Source organism: Artemia franciscana, chromosome 9 (genome assembly GCF_032884065.1).
Source record: "Artemia franciscana chromosome 9, ASM3288406v1, whole genome shotgun sequence".
Lineage (NCBI taxonomy): Eukaryota > Metazoa > Arthropoda > Branchiopoda > Anostraca > Artemiidae > Artemia > Artemia franciscana.
Genome location: NC_088871.1, coordinates 31,931,458 through 31,954,267, shown reverse-complemented (window position 1 = coordinate 31,954,267; position 22,810 = coordinate 31,931,458). Strand labels below are relative to the sequence as shown.

Genomic DNA, 22,810 nt, shown 5'->3' with positions numbered 1-22,810 from the left:
TAAATTATGGAATGAAAATCTCAGCCGTTTCCTGTCTCTGTTTGGGAACTGAAACGAATATTTCCAACAAACTATTGAATTCAGTGTCATCATTCTCTTTTCTGGTTGCAGTGGATTTGGTCTTATATTACACATTTGATCTCACATTCGGCATCTAGAACATCGTTCTTTTGTCAATAGATTCCAAAATGGCTGGCAGAATTCCTTAAATGACTTTTCCAAAGCATTTTCTATTTTTCTCTAAGATTGGCTACTTGGAAAGCCTCCCAAATTCGTTACCCCTTGAAGAAGAAAGATATATTCCTTGCTTGGAGCTTACCAAGCGTCTGAAACTTATATTTTGCCCTTTTTAGAGACACATCTCTGTCCTTTTCATTGTAAATTAAAACGTCTGTCTGCACCTTCAAAATCTTCCCTATTTCCTGTAACTTTTTTTTGCAGACAAGCAGGAAAGCTAGGGAATTCATTTTTCTTGACATTCTGGTAAATCTTGTTGATTTGCCGACTTGTCGATTGATCGACAAGATTGATGAAAAAATAATCTTTTTATATTTACAAAATGTAGTCCTAATAAAAGAAGTTGTCTATATTTTACACATAATACAAAATTTTTTGAGAAATATTTAATCTATTCTTTAAATTAATATTTTTTCAAGGGAAAAAATATAACGTAATTTATTACTTTACTTTTTTTTTATTCCGACTATACTTATTGAAAAATGTATTTCCCTGTCAAGTGTCGGAGGGGTGAGCGGCAATATTAAAGACTAGTAGGTCATTTTATGAACTGACTAGACGAAAGGAAAAATATTGAAATTACCGCAAAATCATAGCACTTTCCCAATCTTAAATTTTACAAACTGGATTTCAAGTAACTATAATATTAAGTTTATAAACTCCCAGTCTAATTTGTAATCGTATCCAAATAACTACCGAGACTCATGAACAATCTCGGTGTGATATATTTCTCATAGGCCCTTCATTTCCATTCACAGTATCCTCGAAACAATGCTGCATTAATAGTCAATATTGAAAAACAGCGCAAGTTGAACTAACAAACTTTTTTCTGAAATAAAAACTCTAATATCAAAATTCTTACTTTTTTGTGTTCAGAAAATACATATTAATTGAATTTCCAGAGTTTTTTCAAATTTGCTAAGTTCCATACTCCCCCCTCCCCTAATGTTTGGACTGGGTTGTAAGCCAATGTTTAAAAACGCAGTTTATTTTTCTTTAATTGGGATAATTTGGGGTTATGAACCAACTACAACTACTACTGTTACTAATACTACTACTACTATTACTACTACTACTACTACTACTACTATACTAACAACTCACCACAGCACCAAGTCGCCTGAGGCCAGGTGCGCACGCTCCTCCTCTTCCAACCTATTCGAAGCCTCCGTCTTTACACCCTCCCAGCAAGTTCTCATTTCCTTTAAATCTTTCTTTATGACATCCTCTCACCCCAGACAAGGATGACCTGCTTTCTGTTTAGCCCTAGACGGTTGGCCAAAAAGGCCAATCTTCGGCAATCTGCCATCCTTCATTCGCAGAACAGGCCCCAACCATCTCAACCTTTCTTTCATTATAGTCACAGAAAGCAGGACTGAACCACATTTTTCATATGGCCTATTGTTTCAAATCCGGTCAGTCAGCCAGATACCCAGAACAATCCATAGGCAATTTCTCTGGAAAACATCTAGTTTCCAGAGAATCCACTTTTCGGAACCCCCATGCTTCAGAGCCATAATTCACAACTGTCATCACTGTACCTTCGATTACTCTAATCTTGGTTTGCAAACTTATCTTCCTATTCTTCCAAACTTTTTTTTAACCGTGAAAAAACACCTTGAGCCTTGGCTATTCTACTTGTAACATCTTCACTGCTCCCAGCACCTTTACTAATAATACTACCAAGGTAAGTGAAGCTGCCCACCTGATCAATCTTTTCGTTACCCAACGTCACCTTTTCATCTTCACTTATTCTTAGCCTTAGTGAATTAGTCTTCTTAACATTAATTTTCTAAATTTTGCATCCTGAACTCGTAAAATCTCTAAAAGTTCATTCATTTGCACACACTTTCATCCAAGATCCTTAAATCATCAGCATAATCTAAGTCCAGGAGAGTTGTTCCTTCCCATTTGAGTCTGTGGTCTCCCATTGCCTTTCCTGTGCTCCTTAAGACAAAGTCCATCAAAATGATCCATATAAAGGGGGATAGGACATAACCGTGCTTGCTCCTGATTCAATATTAAATAAAAAAAAAACTAATTTTTTTAGCTGAAAGTAAGGAGCGACATTGAAACTTAAAACGAACAGAAATTCCTCCATATATAAAATGGGTTGTACCCACCGCAATCCCTCGCTCTTTACGCTAAAGCTTTTAATTGTTTTAAGAAGTAGAATTGTGGCAAAGAGTCAAACTTTAGCGTAAAGAGCGAGGGATTGCGGAGGGTACAACCCATTTTATATATGGAGGAATTTCTGTTCATTTTAAGTTTTAATGTCGCTCCTTACTTTCAGCTAAAAAAATTAGTTTTTTTTATTTAATTTCTGAACGTTTTTGAATTAATGCATGTTTGGTTTTGGCTCTCCGCACATAAATTATTAAAATGAAATTTGTATATTAATTCTTTTTTTGGCTAAATGGCTTTCTCTTAGTTTTGATCAGACGATTTTGAGAAATAAGGGGTGGAGAAGGAAGCCTAGTTGCCCTCCAATTTTTCGGTTGCTTAAAAAGGCAACTAGAACTTTTAATTTTTAACGAACGTTTTTATTAGTAAAAAATATACGTAACTTATAAATTAGCAACTTACGTAACAAACTTTCATAATCTTATATTTTTATTATGTATACAAGGGGGTTTGTATCCTCGTTAATACCTCGCTCTTTACATTAAAAATTCTTTAAGAATGACCCCTGAATCAGAAAGGCCGTAGAATAAATAGTTGAAATTACTAAACATGCTTTAGCATAAAGAACGAGGTATTTATCTCCTCCTAAATACCTCGCTCTTTATGCTAAAGTATTTTTAGAACCCCTCATATGCGTAATTATCTCTGTTCGTTTTAAGTTTCAATGCTACTCCTTCCTTTCATTTGAAAAAACGTTTGCATGTTTATTTTTAATTGTTTTCTTATAGTAATGCTAGAAAATCATGCGCCCTTTCCTTGAATTTTTCTTCCCCCATGACAGATTCCTCCAAGGAAAGATCCTCCAACATAGCCCCCTCCCCTCCAACCCACCCCCCAAACAAAATAAAATCCCCCTGAAAACGACTGTGCACTTCCCAATAACCATTACTATATGTAAACACTGGTCAAAGTTTGTAACTTGCAGCCCCTCCCCCAGGGATGGTGGGGGAGTAAATCATCCTCAAATACATAGTTATTATGGTTTTCGACTATGTTGAACAAAATGGCTATCTCAAAATTTTGACCCGTTGACTTTGGGAAAAAATGAGCGTGGGAGGGGGCCTAGATGCCCTCCAATTTTTTTGGTAACAGAGAAAGGGCACTAGAACTTTTCATTTCCGTTAGAATGAGCCCTCTTGCGACATTCTAGGACCACTTGGTCGATACGATGACCCTTGAAAAAAAAAAAAAAAAAAAAAAAAAAAAACACACCCGTGATTTGTCTTCTGGCAAAAAATACAAAATTCCACATTTTTGTAGATAGGAGCTTGAAACTTCTACAGTAGGGTTCTCTGATACGCTGAATCTGATGGTGTCATTTTTGTTAAGATCCTACGACTTTTAGGGGGTGTTTCCCCCTATTTTCCTAAATAAGGCAAATTTTCTCAGGCTCGTAACTTTTGATGGGTAAGACTAAACTTGATGAAACTTATATATTTAAAATCAGCATTAAAATGCGATTCTTTTGATGTAGCTATTTATATCAAAATTCAATTTTTCAATCAAACAGTTCGTTACCACGAACTGTTTGATAAAACAACCTGCTAACCCAATTTCCTACTTTAACCGGATCAGTATTATTCTTGCACATTGCAATAGTCACTTTAATGCATTTGTCTGGTATACCACACCAGACATGAGGATGACCTTTGCCAAAGCTCTTCTATCAACAGAGTCGAACGCTTGGGCATAATACCCTGAGATGACAACTAAGGCACCTCTCAATTATTAATCGAAGAGGGAAAATTTGGTCGACGCACACTCTACCTTTTCTAAAACTGCACTAAGTCCCTTGTCTACAGTATCTCTCAGTCTAAAAAGTTTCATGTAACTAAATAAATTTCTATCTAAAGAGACCAGACTAATGCCTCGATAATAAAGACACTCACTCTTATCACCTTTCTTATACAGTGGTTTAATTAAAGTTTTCTTAAAAATCGTTAGGTACTTTCCCTTTTTCAAAAATCATAGTCATATTCTTCAGTAAGTTATTTTAACCTCAAAGCCTCCATATTTAAGAAACTCATTTACCACACTATCAGCACCTGAAGCCTTATTATTTTTTAATCCTTGTAGTACTGTCGCTGATTTTTCCTCACAAAACAAACCTTCCTTCACATCCAAGGTATCATAAACTTTTTCATTTTCCTCTATATCTTTTCCTACAACTGTATCTCGGTTGAGCACATTCTCAAAATATTCTGACTATCTGCCTTTAACTCTTTCCTTATCGCTAATTGTGGCCCCATTCCTATCGTTAACTGGGACATATCCAGATTGACTACTTTCTCTCAATTTTAATAACATACCAGTACAATATTTTACTAATATGCCATCTAGCTGCAAATTCCAGCTTCTCATCAATTTTATCCATGCCCTCCACTTCATCACTAAAAAGCAAATCCACATTAGGCTAGATACAGAAACCAAGAAGTCCACATTAACTAAATATATACAACAAATGAGGCACCATAAAATAATTTACACCATAGCAAGGTATAAACTATGATCAAAGAGGCACACTCGTGCCTCTTTAAAGAGGCGAACCACGACAATGTTAAGCGATCTCCGGTTCCAGTGGTCGCAGAGGGATGGGGAGGGATGCATTTCGTAGCCCAAGCTCCAACTAAGAAACCTGCCAAATTTCATCTCCCTCCGACGTTTCCTTCATGGGGAAAATCTGGCCAAAAGTTTCGACCCGTCAACCCCAGCCCCCCTTTAACGTTGTCCGACAGGGCTGAAATTCACAAGATAAGGTCCCCTAGGGCCCAGGAGCTTATCCGCGAAATTTCAGCTCGATCCGATAACTCCTTCCCTGTTTCAGCTCGATCCGATAACTCCTTCCATGAAAATAAACATGGAAAATTATTATTAAATTACATCCACCATGGATTGTAGAAAAACGTACAGAAATTTCAGCTCGATCCGATAACTCCTTCCATGAAAATAAACATGGAAAATTATTATTAAATTACATCCACCATGGATTGCAGAAAAGCGTACAGAAATAATATGAAAAAAACTTCGTTTTCTTAAAGAGTTAAAGAGGCTGCGTCCCAAAGTCGAACCTTAAAACGTACAGGAATTAGGAGAGGCAGCTGAGGGGCTGCCGCCCCCCAAACCCCCCGCTTCTAAAGGCTCTTTTGTACAGGTTTTTTGTTGTTGGGGGGCTGCCGCCCCCCCTAACCCCCCGCTCTTGGCTTCAGAAAGGCCCTCTTTTAATTAACAAAAAATTGAAATGAATGAATAATGGAATAACTTCGAAAAATGTTAAACACAAGAGGACAGGAGAACCATTGCGTCGAAACTAGTAATTAGTAACAATGAAGTCCCAACACTACAAAAAACCTGTAAAAAAGAGTCTTTAAAAGCGGGGGGTTTGGGGGGCGGCAGCCCCCCAACTGCCTCTCCTAATTCCTGTACGTTTTAAGGTTCGACTTTGGGACGTAGCCTCTTTAACTCTTTAAGATAACGAAGTTTTTTCATATTATTAGCATATAAGCCCGCCGCAAACCGATCACGCCGATCCTTTACCCGCTGAACTGGTTCTGTGAGACTATGTTTTATCGAAACATGAGTATTTCTAATCCAAAGTGGCAATTTCAGTAAAAACTTGGCATACTTAAAATAGATTGATCTGATATATTTCACATCAGTCGCTGTAAATATGGGCCAAAAAGGGGAAAGTGCAAGAAGGTGGGGGTTTACAAAAATGAGTAGAGGCGGGCTGGGATCTGTCGATTATATTTCAACTTGCACGGTACAAGCACTCCATATGCCTTACGAGTTTGATTTATAAAATGGCTGATAAGTTCATCTCGAGTAGACTTCTGGGTTGTACAAATAGGCAGTCTAAGATACGTGACGGACATCGAGGACTCCACCTCATATCACACCATCAAATTCAGCATATAAGAGAACCCTATTATAGAAGTTTCAAGCTTCTATCTACAAAAATGTGGAATTTTGTATTTTTTGCCAGAAGGCAGATCACGGATGCGTGTTTATTTGTTTTTTGTTTTTTTTAGGTTTTTTTTCCCAGGTGTGACCGTATCGACCCAGTTGTCCTATAATGTTGCGAGAGGGCTCATTCTAACGGAAATAAAAAGTTCTAGTGCCCTTTGTAAGTGACCAAAAAAATTGGAGGGCACCTAGGCCCCCTCCCACGCTAATTATTTTCCCAAATTCACCGGATCAAAATTCTGAGATAGCCATTTTATTCAGCGTAGTCAAAACCCTTATAAATATGTCTTTGGGAATAACTTACTCCCCACAGTCCCCGTGGGAGGGGCTACAAGTTACAAACTTTGACCATTGCGTAATGGTTATTGGGAAGTGTACAGACGTTTTCAGGGGATTTTTGGTTGGGAGGAGGGGTTGAGAAGAGGGGGATATGTAGGGGGAACTTTCCATCGAGGAATTTGTCATGGGAGAAGAAAATTTCCATGAAGGAAGCGCAGGGTTTTCTAGCATTATTTAAAATAAATGAAAAAATAAATATGAAAAAGTTTTTTTCAACTGGAAGCAAGGAGCAGCATTAAAACTTAAGACGAACATAATTGATTACGCATATGAGGGGCTCACGTAAATCACTAAATCCAAGAGTCAAAGTGAAAAACGTATCAAATTAACAAAGTTCCGTAACTCAAAGCCATTTCCCCAGGGCTGAGGATCAACCTTGGGAGCTTAGTTATTTGGCCTTTGAACTATTTTGAATAAAATGGCTATCTCCAGATTTTGATCGAATGCCCTTTGGGAAAGGGGGGGGTAGTTGGACAGTGATCCCTTTTGATTCTCTAAAAAGAGCTAGAAATTTCAATCTCCGACCAAATGAGTCCCCTCCAAAGTTAATAAGACCACCCCTTCCACAGAACCTTATATTCTGATAATGGGGAGCTTAATAAGTTACAATCCTTGTCTCGGAAGCTAAGGAAGATTTCTCAATGCCTAAGTTACATAAATTTGAATTTTGGACTAATTTGAACAAAATGGCTACTGGAAATTTTGATAAGATGCATTTGAAAAAAAGGCACAAGGGGGAGGGCTTGTAACTTTTTGATTACTTTCGATTCTTAAGAACCTACATAAGTTCTCCATAACTTACATAATGTACAAATTACATAAGTTACAATTCTCTTCCCGGGTGCAATGAAGGATTTTTCAACCCCCAACTTAGAGTAATTTGAATTTTGGACTATTTTGAAAAAAAATGGCCATCTCAAAATTTTTATCGGATGCATTTGGGGAAAAAGGCGTAAGGGAGGGGGTAGATAACCCCGATCACTTTTTATGACTCTTAAAAAGGTAACTAGAACTTTCAATTTCCAATCAAACGAGCAATCACTGAAGTTTATACGACTAGACCATACACAAAACCTTATATGCCCTCGGGGTAAAGCTTACAATACTTGCTCGCAGGCTCTTGGGGGAGGGGGGGGCTGTGTCGACCGCGGAATTTTTGTTATTTGATATTCAAACTATTTTGAACAAAACAACTGTCTCAAAATTTTATTGGATGCAACTGGGGAAAAAGGGGCTTGGGGAGGGCTAGTTGCCCTCCAATCACTTTGACTCTTGAGAAGGGCACTAGGTATTCTGATTTACAATTGAATAAGACCCCTCCAAAGTTTAAACAACCATCCCTTCCATAAAACCTTATATGCCCCTAGGGCACATTTTACAACACTTACCCCCAGATTCTGGGGGGGGGCTATTTTATCCGTGGAGTTTCTGTTGTATTATCTTTGGTCTATTTTGAAAAAAAATGGCTATAAAAAAATTCGATCAGACAAATTAGGTGAAAAGAAGGTTGGTAGGGAGGAGGGCTAGTCGCCAATGGATCACTTTTCACTCTTAAAAGATGAATTAGAACTTTCAAGTTCAAATCATTGAGTCCCCTCAGAAAATTGTTCTGACCACCTCTTCCATGTAAACCTTATATGCCCTCGTAGCATAAGTTACAACCCTTCCCCTGGCTCTGGAGATGGGGTTATGTTGACAAATAAGTTTTTGTTATCTTATCGTTGGACTATTTGAAACAAACTGGCTATCTCAAATTTTTCTTTGATGCATTCGGGGAAAGAGGGTGTTTGCGTCAGGGGTTGGGTAGATACCCTCCGTTAACTTTCGACTCATAAAAAGTTAACTAGAACTTTCTATTTCCAATCAAATAAGCCACCTTGGAAGTTTGTACGACCACCCCTTAAATAAAAACCTTATACAGCGTCAGGGCATAACCTAAAACACTAGCCCCGTGCTATGGGGGTTGTGTCGACACCGGAGTTATTCTTATCTGATGTTTGAACCATTTAAAAGAATGGCTCTCCCAAAATTTATATCGGATGGGTTTAGGGGAAAAAGATATAGAGGGAGGGATTTCTTTTGACTCTTTAAAAGTGAACTAGAACTTTCAACTTCCAATCAAATAAGCCCTCTCCGAAGTTTATACGAGCATCCCTTCATAAGAACCATGCATACCCCCAGGGCATATTAGATATTCTCTATAAAAATATTGAACTATTTTTAACAAAAAGGCTATCTCAAAATTTTTATCGGATGGGTCTGGGGAAAAACTCCGTGGAGGGGCTAGTTGTCCTCGGATATCTTCTGACTCTTAAAAACTGAACAAAATTTGTATCAGATGGGTTTGGGGAAAAAGGGCGTGGGGGCCTAATTGCCCTCTGATAGATCTTGACTTTTAAGAAGTGAACTAAAACTTTCAATTTTCAATCAAATGAGTTCTCTCTGAAGTTTAAAACAGCATCCCTTCAATAAGAGCCATGTATGTCCCAAGGGCATAACTTACAATGCCTGCCCTCAGGTCCTAAGGAGTTCTGTCGACACCAGAGTTTTCTTATCTGACCTTTGAACTATTTTTAACAAAATAGCTGTCTCAAAATTTTTATCGGATGAGTTTGGGGAAAAAAGGCCGTGCAGGGGGAGGGTTAGTTTCCGTTGGATCTCTTTTGACTATTAAAAAGTGAACTAAAACTTCCAATTTCCAATCAAATAAGCTCTGTCTGAAGTTTATACGAGAATACCTTTCATAAGAACCATATACGCCCCCAGGGTATGACTTACAATGCCTGTCCCCGGGCCCTGGGGTTGTATTGACACCAGAATTTTGTTATCTGACCTTTGAACTATTTCTAACAGACTGATTATCTCAAAATTTCTTTCCGATTCATTTGGGAAAAGCAGGTGTGTGGAGGGGGGCCAGTTGCCTTCCGATCTCTTTTGACGCTTCGAAACTGAAATAGAGTTTCCAATCTCCAATCAAATGAGCCCTTTTTGAAGTTTATATGAGCATCCCTTCCATAACAAACAAATATGCCCCGAGATCAGAACTTACAAAACCTGACCACGGGCCTTGAGGGATTGTGCTAACCCCGGAGTTTTTGTTGTATGACCTTTGAAACATTTTATAACAATGGTTGATTCGAAGTTCTTATTGTTTGGGTTTGAGCAAAAATATAGCGTGGATGGAGGGGGGCTAGTTGCCCTCCGATATCTTTTGACTCTTAAAAAGTGAACTAGAACTTTCAATTTCCAATTAATTGAGCCCTCTCCGAAGTTAATACGAGCATTCCGTACATAAGAGCCATATATACTCATGGAGCATAACTTACAATGCCTGCCCACGGGCCCTGGGGGTCGCGTCGACAAAGGAGTTATCTGACCTTTGAACTATTTTCTAATAAAATAGCTATCTCAAAAATTTTTATCAGATGGGTTTGGGGAGGGGGGCGTGGGAGGTTTGGCTATTTTCCTTCGGATTTCTTTTGACTCTCAAAAGTGAACTAGAACTTTTAATTTCCCATCAAATGAGCCCTCTCTGAAGTTAATACGAGTATCTCTTTCATAAGAACCGTATAAACCCCTTAGGCCACAAGTTAGAACACCTTCCCCCCAGGCCCTGGGGGTTGTCTCGAACCCTGAGCTTTTGTTATCTAATTCTTGAACTATTTTAAAAAAATCGCTATCTAACAATTTTTATCGGATGGGTTTGAGAAAATACGTGCGGGGAGGGGGGGGGGTAGTTGCCCTCGGATCTCTTTTGACTCTTAAAAAGTAAACAAAATTTGTATCAGATGGGTTTGGAAGAAAAAGGCTTGGGGAAGACTAGTTACCCTCCGTTCTCTTTTGACTCTTTAAAAGTGTACTACAACTTCCAATTTCCAATCAAATGTGTTCTCTTTGAAGTTTATACTAGTATCCCTTCCATAAGTACCATATTAAACCCCAGGGCATAACTTACAAAGCCTGTCCCAAGGTCCTGGGGGTTCTATCGACACCGGAGTTTTTCTTATCCGCCTTTCGAACTATTCTTAGCAAAATAGCTATCTCAAAACTTTCAAATCTCTTTTGACTATTAAAAATTGAACTAGAACTTTCAATTTCCAATCAAAAGAGCCTCTCCGAAGTTTATACGGGCATTCCTTCCGTAGGAACCATACATACCCCCAGGGCATATATGAAATATTATGATATAATATTATAATATTATATATATAAAATATATCTATAAAAATAGTGAACAATTTTGAGTATAATGGCTATTTCAATTTTAATCGGATGGGTCTCGGGAAAAAAGGCCGTGGAGGGGCTAGTTGCCCTCCGATATCTTGACTCTTAAAAAGTGAACTAAAACCTTCAATTTCCAATCAAATATGTTCTCTCTGAAGTTTATACGAGCATCCCTTCCATTAGAACCATATATGCCCCCAGGGCATAACTTACAACGCCTGCCCCCAGGTCCAAGGGGGTTCTATCGACACCCGAGTTTTTCTTATCTGACCTTTGAACTATTTTCAACAAAATAGTTGTCTCAAAATTTTTATCGGATGAACTTGGGGAAAAAAGGCCGTGCAGGGGGAGGGTTAGTTGCCATCAGATCTCTTTTGACTATTAGAAAGTAAACTAAAATTTCCAATTTACAATCAAATGAGCTCTCTCTGAAGTTTAAGCGAGCAAACTTTTCATTTGAACCATATATGCCCCCAAAGCACGACTTACAACGCCTACCCCCGGGCCCTGGGGGGTTGTGTTGACACCGGAGTTTTATTATCTGACCTTTGAACTATTGTTAACAAAATGGTTATCTAAAATTTTCTGTCGGATGCATTTTGGGAGAACAGGGGTCGGGAGGGGGAGGGGGGCTAGTTGCCTTCTGATTTCTTTTGACTCTTCGAAATTGAATTAGAATTTCCAATCTCCAGTCAAATGAGCCCTCTTAGAAGTTTATACGAACAACCTTTCCATAACAAGCATATATACCCCAAGGCCATAACTTACAACGCCTGCCCAGGGGCCCTGAGGGACTGTGTTGACCCCAGAGTTTATGTTGTATGATCTTTGAAGCATTAAAAAAATGTTTATCTGTAAGTTCTTATTGGATGGGTTTGAGGAAAATAGGGCGTGGAGGGAGGGGGGTTAGTTAGCCTCCGATCTATTTAGCTCTTAAAAGGTGAACTAGAACTTTCAATTTCCAATTAAAATGAGCCCTCTCCGAAGTTTATACGAACATCCCTTCCATTAGAGCCATATATGCCCCAGAGCATAACTTACAACGCCTGCCCTCGGGCCCTGGGGGCTGCGTTGACAGAGGAGTTTTCTTATCTGTCTTTGAACTGTTTTTTTTTTTTAACAAAATAACTATCTCAAAATTTTTATCGGATGGGTTTGGGAGGAGAGGGCGTGAGGGGGGGGGTCAGCTAGTTGCCCCCTGATATCTTTTGACTCTCAAAAATGAACTAGAACTTTCAAAATCCAATCAAATGAGCCCCCTCTGAAGTTAATACGATTATCCCTTTCATAAGAACTATATAGGTCCCTAGGACATAACATAAAACACCTGCCTCCCGTTCCCTGGGGGGTTGTCTCAACATCAGTATTTTTGTTATCTAATTTTCGAACTATTTTTAAAAGCGGCTATCTCAAAATTAGTATCGTATGGGCTTGAGGAAAAAGGATGTGGGAGGGGGGCTAGTTGCCTTCCGATCTTTTCTGACTCTTGAAAAGTGAACTAGAGCTTTCAATTTCGAATGACATGGTACCCATGTGATGGTAAGACAGCAAACCTTATAGATTATGTGAAAGCAAACCGAAGACTGGCAGGAACCATACAAGACACTAGGGTAAATAGGAGTGCTGGTATTGATGTTAAAAGTAAAGATCACTATCTTGTAGTGTCTATGGTTAATTCGGCTATAATCTGCGTACATAGGCAGATTATAGCCTATCTTTCGGCTATAATCTGCGTACATCATCTGACACTTCAACTAGAGTTGCTGAAACCCGAGTAATAACGAAAGGGATTAGTGTATAGATTGAAGTGAAAAAGTCTTCAAAGAGTAAGACTTGGTTGCGAATAGAGGACTCATGTTTTGATCCCTTTAAACTATCTAGTAATGCGACCTCTGTGGTTCCCTCCCCCGCTGTGATAGTCGGAGGTGATGAGTAATATGTGTGATTTGTTCATTTTTTTTTTAGTGATTTGTTTGATGTTTGTTAGTTGTTGTTGTTTTTTTTTTTTTTTCGTAAATTATGATATATAAATTTTTCTCCTGGATTGGGAGATTTAGTTATGTTTTTGTTGTTTTTCATTTTGTATACAAGTTTTTTTCTTATTCAAGTTTTTTGTTTTTGGCCTTTATTTTTTCTGTTTCAGTTCCTTTTTTCACAAAAAATTAGTTCATCGTTCTGTTTGCCTAGTTGCTGTCCACATGTCATTGTTATGAAGATGCCAAGCTGAGTGGTGGGTGGCGCAAGATGGATCATAGTTTGTATTTTTTTTTTTTTTATTTGTCTGACTCTAGTTTGGGTGACATCTCCTCCTTGGGTGAGCGACTATCTCATCTTCAAAATAACCCGATTGATGTTCTTAGTTTGATAAATAAGTCAGTAGGTCAGTCTAACAAATCACCATCAAATCCCTATTTTTCAGTTAGTAGTAAATGCGTATCTGATTTAGATCGAGTATCCAAACGAGATGGTAGATTCTCTGTACTTCAGCTTAATGTTCAGGGTCTTTGCTCTTCGTTTGGTGAGTTGAAAAAAATAGTGCGTAGTGGCCACCCTGACTTCATTGGTCTTTGTGAGACTTTCCTTGATTCAAAAAACGAATCTCTATTGCATCTCCCTGGGTACAAGATGGAATATTTGAATCGAAGTAGGATGGCTAAAGGTGGCCTTGCTGTTTATGTTTCCGAATGTCTTCCGTACTCTGTTAGACATGACCTGTCAAGAAATGAAGAAGGAATTTTTGAATCCATATTTATTGAGACTAAAACCCAAGCTAAAGCTTTGATTGTTGGTAATATATACCGGTCTCCTAGTGGGTCTGTTCCCTCTTTCCTTCAGATTCTTGATGAGGTCTTGGAAATAATCCAACTTCATTCATGTGAACTTGTAATTATGGGCGACTTCAACCTTAATTTGTGTGACCGGAGGTCATCCTCGTCCTTGGATTTTCTTTCGACAATGCTCGCTTGTGGAACACTACCTTCTGCATGCATTTCAACTCGCATAACTAACACTACCGCTTCTTTGCTTGATAATATTTTTTCATCTTTGACGTTGGTGCGAAATTCTATATTGATGAGTGATATCTCAGACCATTTTCTTTTTTTTTCCATGTATGATTTTTCCGATTCGTTGCCAAGGAGGAACCAAGAAGCTGGTTTTTCCTCTTTAAAATTTAATGATCAGGGCTTGCATATTCTTAGGTCACGGTTGGCAGGTCGTTCGTGGAGTATTCCTAAAAATGGATCTGACATAGATTCTTTGTTTAATTCGTTTTATGATTCTTTGAAAGAAGTTATCTTTGATACATGTAATGCACCCCAGTCGAATCCAGCATCGAAAAGAACAACCCCTTTGAATCCTTGGATGACCCCTGGACTTCTTAAAAGTTGGAGGAAGAAAAATTATCTTTGGAAGGCTTACAGGTGCTCTAAGCCATTTTCGCGTGATTCTCGGCTTGAACTTTTCAAAGCTTATAGAAGAGTTTACAATTCGCTTTGCTGAAGGGCTAAATCGTTATTTTATCATAGAAAATTCTCTGCGTGCGGTAAAGACATTAGGAAGACATGGCAAGTAATCAATTCTGTTATCAGGCCATCTTTTCTGCCTCCTTCTGTCCCTTCAAGTGTTGTGATTGAAGGGAAAAATGTAGAGGGTGAGCCTAAAAGTTCAAGATGCGTTTACTTCCTATTTTGCTAATATCGGCAAAACTACAGCCTCTTCTGTAAGTCCTTCTTCTTCTCTACCTGATTTTAGGTCCTATCTAGGACAACCTTGTCCTAAATCAATGGCATTGGAACCTGTCTCTGAAGCTGAAATAGCCAGAATTGTCAATTGTTTGAGGGGTTCTTCATCCTCTGGCCCAGACCGTATTCCGACTAAGGTTGTCAAGTTCATTCTTCCTGTCATTGTGTGTGCCCTCACGAGACTTGTCAATCTTTCTTTTGAAAATGGTGTCTTCCCAAGTGCTCTAAAGCGTGCTCGTGTTATCATCCTTTTTAAAGGTGGATCAAGGAATGATCCTGCAAATTATCGTCCCATATCTCTTTTATCAGTGTTTAGTAAAATTTTTGAAAAAGCTATGCTTTCTCGACTTCTTGATTTTCTTAATTCTAAACTCTTTTTTCATGATTTTCAGTTTGGTTTTAGGGCCAAACATTCAACTGAGCATGCATGTGCAACTCTCTTGAATTATTTAAATTCAGCTCTTGACTCTGGTTTGATACCTGCTGCTCTTTTTCTTGATGTTCGAAAAGCGTTTGACTCATTAACACACAAGATTTTTCTTCTGAAAATGTCCCATATTGGAATAAGAGGGAATGCTTATTCATGGTTTCTATCATATTTATCTGGTCGAGTCATCTCGGTTCATCCGGACTTTTCTAATCCTTCTGGAATAGAGTTTGGTGTTCCACAAGGATCTGTCATTGGGCCGATACTCTTTTTAATCTACGTCAATGACCTTATTAATGCGGTTAAAAATTTAAAACCTACCATTTGCTTTCGTCTTTGTCAACCAGTATCCGTTACTAGCTGTGACAAGAGTTTGTCCTTACCGGATACACTTATTGCTTTTGCTGATGACAGTACTCTTGGCACAACTGGTAGAACTGAGTCTGATCTTCGTTCACGGATGATAGCCCTTTTTGAAAGAGTTATCCAGTGGTTTGATGTAAATTATCTTGCCTTAAATGTCGAAAAGTCATGTTTTCTCATTTTCTCCAGAGTCTCAAAGGCTTGCCCTGATTTAAATTAAATAAATGTATCAAGAGGTTCTCTAAGTAGACCTAAGGATCGTTACGTTCGATTCCTAGGCATCTTGCTTGACGAAAATCTTTCGTTCAAGTATCATATTGACCTGATTAAAATGAAAGTCTCCAGGAGTCTTGGAATCCTTAGAAAGCTCAAATATATATTTCCAGGGTCGATTCTTAGACTCTTGTTCTGCAGCCTAGTTCAGTCTTATGTTTCATATTGTTCTGGTATTTGGATGTCAACTTTTCCCTCGTCTCTGGAGCCACTTTCAAAACTTTATGATAAAGCAAGGACTCTTATTCAGGAAACTAACCGTTTTTCACTTAAACCCTTGCTTGATTTGAAATCTCTCTATTTTCTTTCTTGTTCTTCTTTCGTTTTTTTACTGTTGCACGGCCATCTTCCTGCTGTCCTATGTAATAATATATCTTTTGTTTCTGATCAATCGACTTATCATCTCCGCACTTCCAACAATTTACTGGTTCTTCACACACCGTCAGTGAGGTCTGACTTCAACCCTCTGACAGCTTGCAACAGGATCTGGAACACGCTCCCAGAGTTCGTACGAAGCTGCCACTCGTTTGGTATGTTCAAAAATTATGTTAGAGATTTTCTAGCTAGTAAATAATTTTGTTTGTTTGTTGTTTTTTTTTTGTTTTTTTTGTCTTTATTTTTTATTCCGGTTTCCCTTGGAGTTGATGTCTCTGGATTGAGTTGGATATTTAATTGAGTTGGTGAAATCATGTGCTACCCCCTGCCTAGCTTGTCATTTTTTTGGAGATTATTAAGGTGGGCGACTCAATTTTTGGTTTTTGTTTATATTTTTTTGTTGTTGGTATTTTTTTCTCCCCTGTTCTTTCCCGGCCATGGAGCCTTATGGGGGAGATTGTCTTGAAGTAATTTTTTTGTTTATGGATTTTAATGTTAAATAAAGAACTCAGAACTAATCTAAGCTACAATTTCGGAAGGGTAACAACCTCCCGTGAAGTTATGATGTTGGTATACCAGGATGAGAATTAGAGAGAAACTTTCCAGGAAAAACTGAATGCTAAACTTGAGAGTTTAGAATTTGATAATGTGGAAGATGGTTGGAATAATTTTAGAAAAACAATTTTTGAGGTTGCTGATGGTGTCTTAGGGAAGAAATTTAAGACTGCAGCTAGGAATATTAGTGAAAAAGATTTATGTTTAATTGAGAGGAGAAGAGGTTTGTACAAGAGTTATCTGAGCGATAGATCATATAGAAACAAAAGGAATGTAAAGAAAGCGAAGAAAGCATTAAAATATGAAGTAAGGAGGTGTGAAGTGGAGGCCATGGATAAAGTTGCCGAAGATCTGGAAGATGCATCTAGACGGCATAATAGTAAAATATTGTACTGGCAGGTTAATAAATTGAGAGGGAGCAGTCAATCCGGAAATTACCCAGTTAAAGATAGCAACGGGGCCACAATTAGTGATAAAGAAAGAGTTAAAGACAGATGGGCGCAACATTTTGAGAATGTGCCAAACCGAGATACAGTTGCTGGAAAAGATATAGAGGAAAATGAAAAAGTTTGTGATATCTTCGAAGTGAAGCAAGATTTTTTTTTTTTGAGGAAGAATTAGTGACAGTAATAAAATAATTGAAAAATAGTAAGGCTCCAGGTGCTGATAGTGTGGTAAATGAGTTTCATAAATATGGTGGTCTAAGGTAAGAAATAAGTTATTGAAGATTATGAATATGATTTTTTTTAAAGGAGAAGTTCCTAACGATTTTAGAAATTCCTAACGATTTTAGAAGTTCCTAACGATTTTAGAAAACTTTAATTAAACCACTTTACAAGAAAGATGATAAGAGTGAGTGTGATAATTATCGAGGCATAAGTCTGGTCTCTGTTGGTAGCAAATTAATTAGTTATATGATACTTTAGACTGAGAGATGCTGTAGACAAAGTTTTAAGAGACGAACAGTGTGGTTTTACAAAAGGTAGAGGATATGTCGATCATATTTTTACTCTTAGGTTTATAATTGAGAAGTTCCTTAGTTGTCAAACACCTTTGCACCCCAGTTTTATAGAACAAGCGTTCGATTCTGTTGATAGAAGAGATTTAGCAAAGGTATTATCCTTTTATGGTGTACCAGCCAAATACATTAAAGTGATTAGTGCTATATACGAGAACAATACTACTGCGGTTAAGGTGGGAAATGAGGTTAGCAGCTGGTTTTGTATTAAACCTGGAGTTAAGCAGGGTTGTGTTCTATCCCCCTTTATATAGATCATTTTGATGGACTTAGTCTTAAAGAGCACAGGAAAGGCAGGTGGAGACCACGAAATCAAATGGGGAGGAAAAACTCTCATGGACTTAGATTATGCTGATGATTTAAGCATCCTAAATGAAAGTGTGACCAAAATGAATAAACTTTTAGAGATTGGCGAGTTCAGGGTGCTAGAATAGGTTTAAAAAAAAAATATTAACGTTAAGAAGACTATGTAACTAAGGCTAGGAATATGTGAAGATGAAAAGGTGACGTTGGGTAACGAAAAGATTGATCAGGTGGGCAGCTTCACTTATATTGGTAGTATTATTAGTAAAGAAGGTGGGAACAGTGGAGACTTTAAAAGTAGAATAGCCAAGGTTGAGGGTCTTTTTTTGCGATAAAAAAATGTTTGGAAGAAAAGGATTATAAGTCTGCAAACCAAGATTAGAATATTGGAAGATACGGTGATGACAGTGATCAAATATGGCTCTGAAGCGTGGGCGCTTGTCGTTTGCCTTGTCTGGGGGGGAGGATATCAAAAAGAAAAGATTTAGAGGAAAGGGGAACTTCTTGAGAGGGTGTATAGAGGAAGGCTCTGAACAGATTGGGATGGATGAGGAGCGTGCGTAGCTGTGTTTGCCTCAGGTGGCTTGCTGCTGCGCTGATTTGTTTGTAGTAGTAGTAGTAGTAGTATTGATGAGTTGAAACCACTGATAAATGATTTGACACCTGCTTGAAGAAAATTATTTCAGAAAAAAAAACTATTGAAGATTTTAGTCTATTGAAGAGTATTACAACAGTCGTGAATATTCATTTATTTTGTAGTTTGTTAATATAATGAAAATCATGATTGCATATACTAGCCTCCTCCCTCCCCTGCCGCAAAATACAAAACCCAAACAAGTTGTCAATTACTTACCATTATACCAGTCGTCACTGCAATTCCTCTTCCACAGTATGTGTTTGGAACAATGTCACCGTAGCCAACGCTTAAAAATGTTATTGCTATTAGCCACATTGAGTTCAATAGGTTTGCGTGGTCTTCATCATGGTGCCTGCCAAAAGATATTCCTTAAATTATTTTTTCTAAAATTAAGCAAATCTTTAGCAGTTTTTAATTAATAATATTTGCGTAGAGAGTAAAGACAAATTTCCATAATTGCAAGTTAGGGTCGGTTAAATACCGTGGAAATACTGAACAGGGTCTTATTGCATATATATACGCAGGTATTCGTACTAAATTAAAGAGATACCAATTTACACAGCGTAAGTTGGCATCTGTAGTATTCTAGCTCTCTAAAACCAAAATTTACAGTGTAAGACTACTGACTAAATTTTATTCTTTTTTGGCCCACCCCCCAATACCCATATTCAAATGTTTCAACTTTCCCATCCTGATGGTAGTTTGTCTGTCCGTTTTAATCCTAAAAAAAACTACATATTATAAGGAACAATAAAATATACATCCGCAGGGAGCAAGAGTGTGCATTCATGTCCAACACCGGTCAGCTGACTCTGCCGTCGGTTTTAGCCTGTTTTAGACTGCGTGAGGACTTTGATCGCCTTTTCAATGAATCAAGACTTGAACAGTTTTACTCCGAGTCCAGACTATATATGTTTTTCGGTCATGATTTAACTAGCTTTATCATAGAATTGGTTTGTAGCTTCAACTTGGCAAATTTTGTATTGATTTAGGACTCTTGTATTACCTGTTTTTACAGTCTGTCACTCCAAAGCTTAGACGTAGCTGGTTCCCGCACTGAGAAAGGATTTAGCTCATGTTTGCACCGTGGCTTGGAATTTGCTTGTTTTTGCAGTCACACCAGGCACAATATGCCTATCTTTTAGATAAACCCTTGTAGTAGAAAAAGGGAAGCAGTTTGGAGGTGTCACAGGTCCAATTTGAAGGTTCAATCACATAATTCTGGATTCTAGTTTTAACAAGCTACGACATGACCACCTTTTAAGTTCCCACGAAATTTCTGAATTTCAGTTGCCAGGCGAGGCAGAAAAACGAATAGTTTTGCTGCCATTACCAAATAAGTATCTTTAGTATCTCCAACCTTTATATTAATTAAATAAAAAAAAGCAAGTTTTTTTAAATGAAAGTAAGGAGCAACATTAAAACTAAAATCGAACAGAATTACTCCGTATATGAAAGGGGCTTTTCCTCCTCAACGCCCCGCTCTTTACGCCAAAGTTTGACTCTTTCTCTTAACTCTATTTTTAAAACAGTAAGAAACTTTAGATTGAAAACTTCTGGACGTTTTTGAATTAATGCATGTTTTGATCTAGGCCCTCCGCATATAAATAATTAAAACAAAATTTGCATATTAATTAATTGTAATTAATCGGAAGATTTTGAGAGAAAATGAGCGAGGGAGGAGGCCTAGTTGCCCTCCAATTTTTTGATTACTTAAAAAAGCAACTAGAACTTTTAATTTTTTACAAAAGTTTTCATTGGTAAAAAACATACGTAACTTACGAATTAACTTACGTAACGAACTTCTGTATTCGTATGTTTTTATTGCGTATATGAGGGTGTTCAACCCTCGTCGATACCTCGCTCTTTACACTAAAGCTTAAATTTTGTCCCAATTCCTTAAGAATGACCACTGAATCACAAAGGCCGTAAAATAAATAGTTGAAATTACTAAAAATACTTTAGCGTAAAGAGTGAGGTATAACGAGGAGGTAGACCCCTCATATGCGTAATAATTTTTGTTCGTTTTAAGTTTTAATGTTGCTCCTTACTTTCAGTAGAAAAAACTTTTCATATTTATTTTTTCATTATTTTTTCAAACAATGCTAGAAAATCCTGCACCCCCTTCATTGAAATTCTCTTCCCTCTTGAAAAGTTTCTCCATGTTTCCCAGTAACTCCAAAAGTTTCCCAGTAATCATTACTATATGTAAACACAGGTCAAAGTTTGTAACTTGCTGCCCCTCCCACGAGGACTGCGGGGGAGTAAGTCGTCCCTAAAGACATAGTTATTAGGTTTTTCGACTATGGTGAACAAAATGGCTATCTCAGAATTTTGATCCGGTGACTTTGGGGAAAAAATAAGCGTGGGAGGGGGCTTAGGGGCTCTCTTTTTTGGTCACTTAAAAAGGGCACTAGAACTTTTAATTTCCGTTACAATGAGCCCTCTCGCGACATTCTAGGACCACTGAGTCGATACGATCACCCCTGGGGAAAAAAATAAATAAAATAAACACGCATCCGTGACCTGTCTTTTGGCAAAAAATGCGAAATACCACATTTTTGTAGATTGAAACTTCTACAGTAAGGTTCTCTGATACGCTGAATCTGATAGTGTGATTTTCATTAAGATTGTAAGACTTTTAGGGGGTGTTTCCCCTATTTTCTAAAATGAGGAAAATTTTCTCAGGCTCGTAACTTTTGATGGGTTTAACTGATCTTGATGAAACTTTTATTTAAAATGAGCATTATAATGCGATTCTTTTGATGTAACTACTGGTCTCAAAATTCCATTTTTTAGAGTTTCGGTTACTATTTAGCCTGGTCGCTCTACCACGAACTGTTTGATATATATCTATTAAAAATGGGCTAATTTCATAATTTGTGTAAATACATTCTAAGATAACACTGGGTATACATGCCGTTCGGCAGAAAATATAGAAATAATAATAAAAAAAAACAAGGGGGATTTTCAGCCTCTAACAGGAACTCACTCTAACAAGGGGGCTTCATCTCTCAACAGGAATCTCTAACTGGAAAAAATCCTTAGCATCTCTCAAGTCAGGTCACACTCTTTATTCCTGCGCAATCTAATCTTTGAATGGTCTTTTCTTTGTTGCTTTTTTCGTCAATTCTATGGCTACGTGTAGTTAACTTAAAAAATTTAGCGTTTTCCCTTTATTAAGTAAAATAAAACAGCCTTTTTTAACTGAAAGTAAGGAGCGAAATTAAAACTTAAAACGAACAGAAATTACCCTGTATATGAAAGGGGCTGTTCCCTCCTCAACGCCTCGCTCTTTGCGCTAATAGTTGACTCTTTCTCTCAACTTTACTTTTTAAAATAGTGAAAACTTTAGCGTAAAGAGCGGGGCATTGAGGAGGGAACAGCCCCTTTCATATACGGAAAAAAAAATTTTTTTTTTTTATTTAAATTCTGAACGTTTTTGAGTTAATCCATATTTTGATTTTGGCTTTCCGCGGATGAATAATTAAAACGAAATTTGCATATTTATTTTTTTGGCTAAATGGCTCTCTCATTTTTTTGGCTAAATGGCATGTTTTCATTAGTAAAAGATATACGTGACTTACGAGTTAGCTTACGAAACGAACTTCTATATTCGTATGTTTTTATTATGTATATGAGGGAGTTCGCCTACTTGTCAATACCTCGCTCTTTACAGTAAGGCTTAAATTTTGTCCTAATTATTTAAGAGTGACCACTGAATCAAAAGGCCGTAGAATACATAGTTGAAATTACTGAAAATACTTTAGCGTAAAGAGTGAGGTATTAGGAGGAGGTGAACCTCTTATATGCGCAATATTTTCTGTTCGTTTTAAGTTTTAATGCTGCTCCTTATTTTCAGCTGAAAAAGCTACTTCATATTTATTTTCTCATTGTTTTTTAAATAATGCTAGGAAATCCTGTGGCCACTTCATGGTAATTTCCTTCCCCCATGACAGATTCCTCCATGGAAAGTTTCCCCTACAAAATACCCTTTTCTCAACCCCTCCTCCCAACCAAAAAATCCCCCTGAAATCGTCTGTACAATTCCCAATAACCATTACTATATGCAGACACTGGTCGAGGTTTGTAAGTTGCAGCCCCTCCCACGGGGACTTTAGGGGAGTAAGTCGTCCTTAAAGACATATTTACAAGGTTTTTCAACTATG

General features: G+C 37.7%; 1 protein-coding gene across 3 annotated transcripts in view; it reads right to left on the bottom strand.

Moving 5' to 3' along the window:
• Window positions 1–22,810, bottom strand: part of LOC136031274 (small conductance calcium-activated potassium channel protein 2-like) — a 294,910-nt gene that overhangs the window by 39,711 nt on the left and 232,389 nt on the right. For all 3 annotated transcript variants that reach the window (XM_065710711.1, XM_065710709.1, XM_065710712.1), the window contains one exon: window positions 18,858–18,993. In XM_065710711.1, coding sequence (XP_065566783.1) covers window positions 18,858–18,993 — 136 coding nt within the window. The remainder of the gene's footprint in view (window positions 1–18,857; window positions 18,994–22,810) is intronic.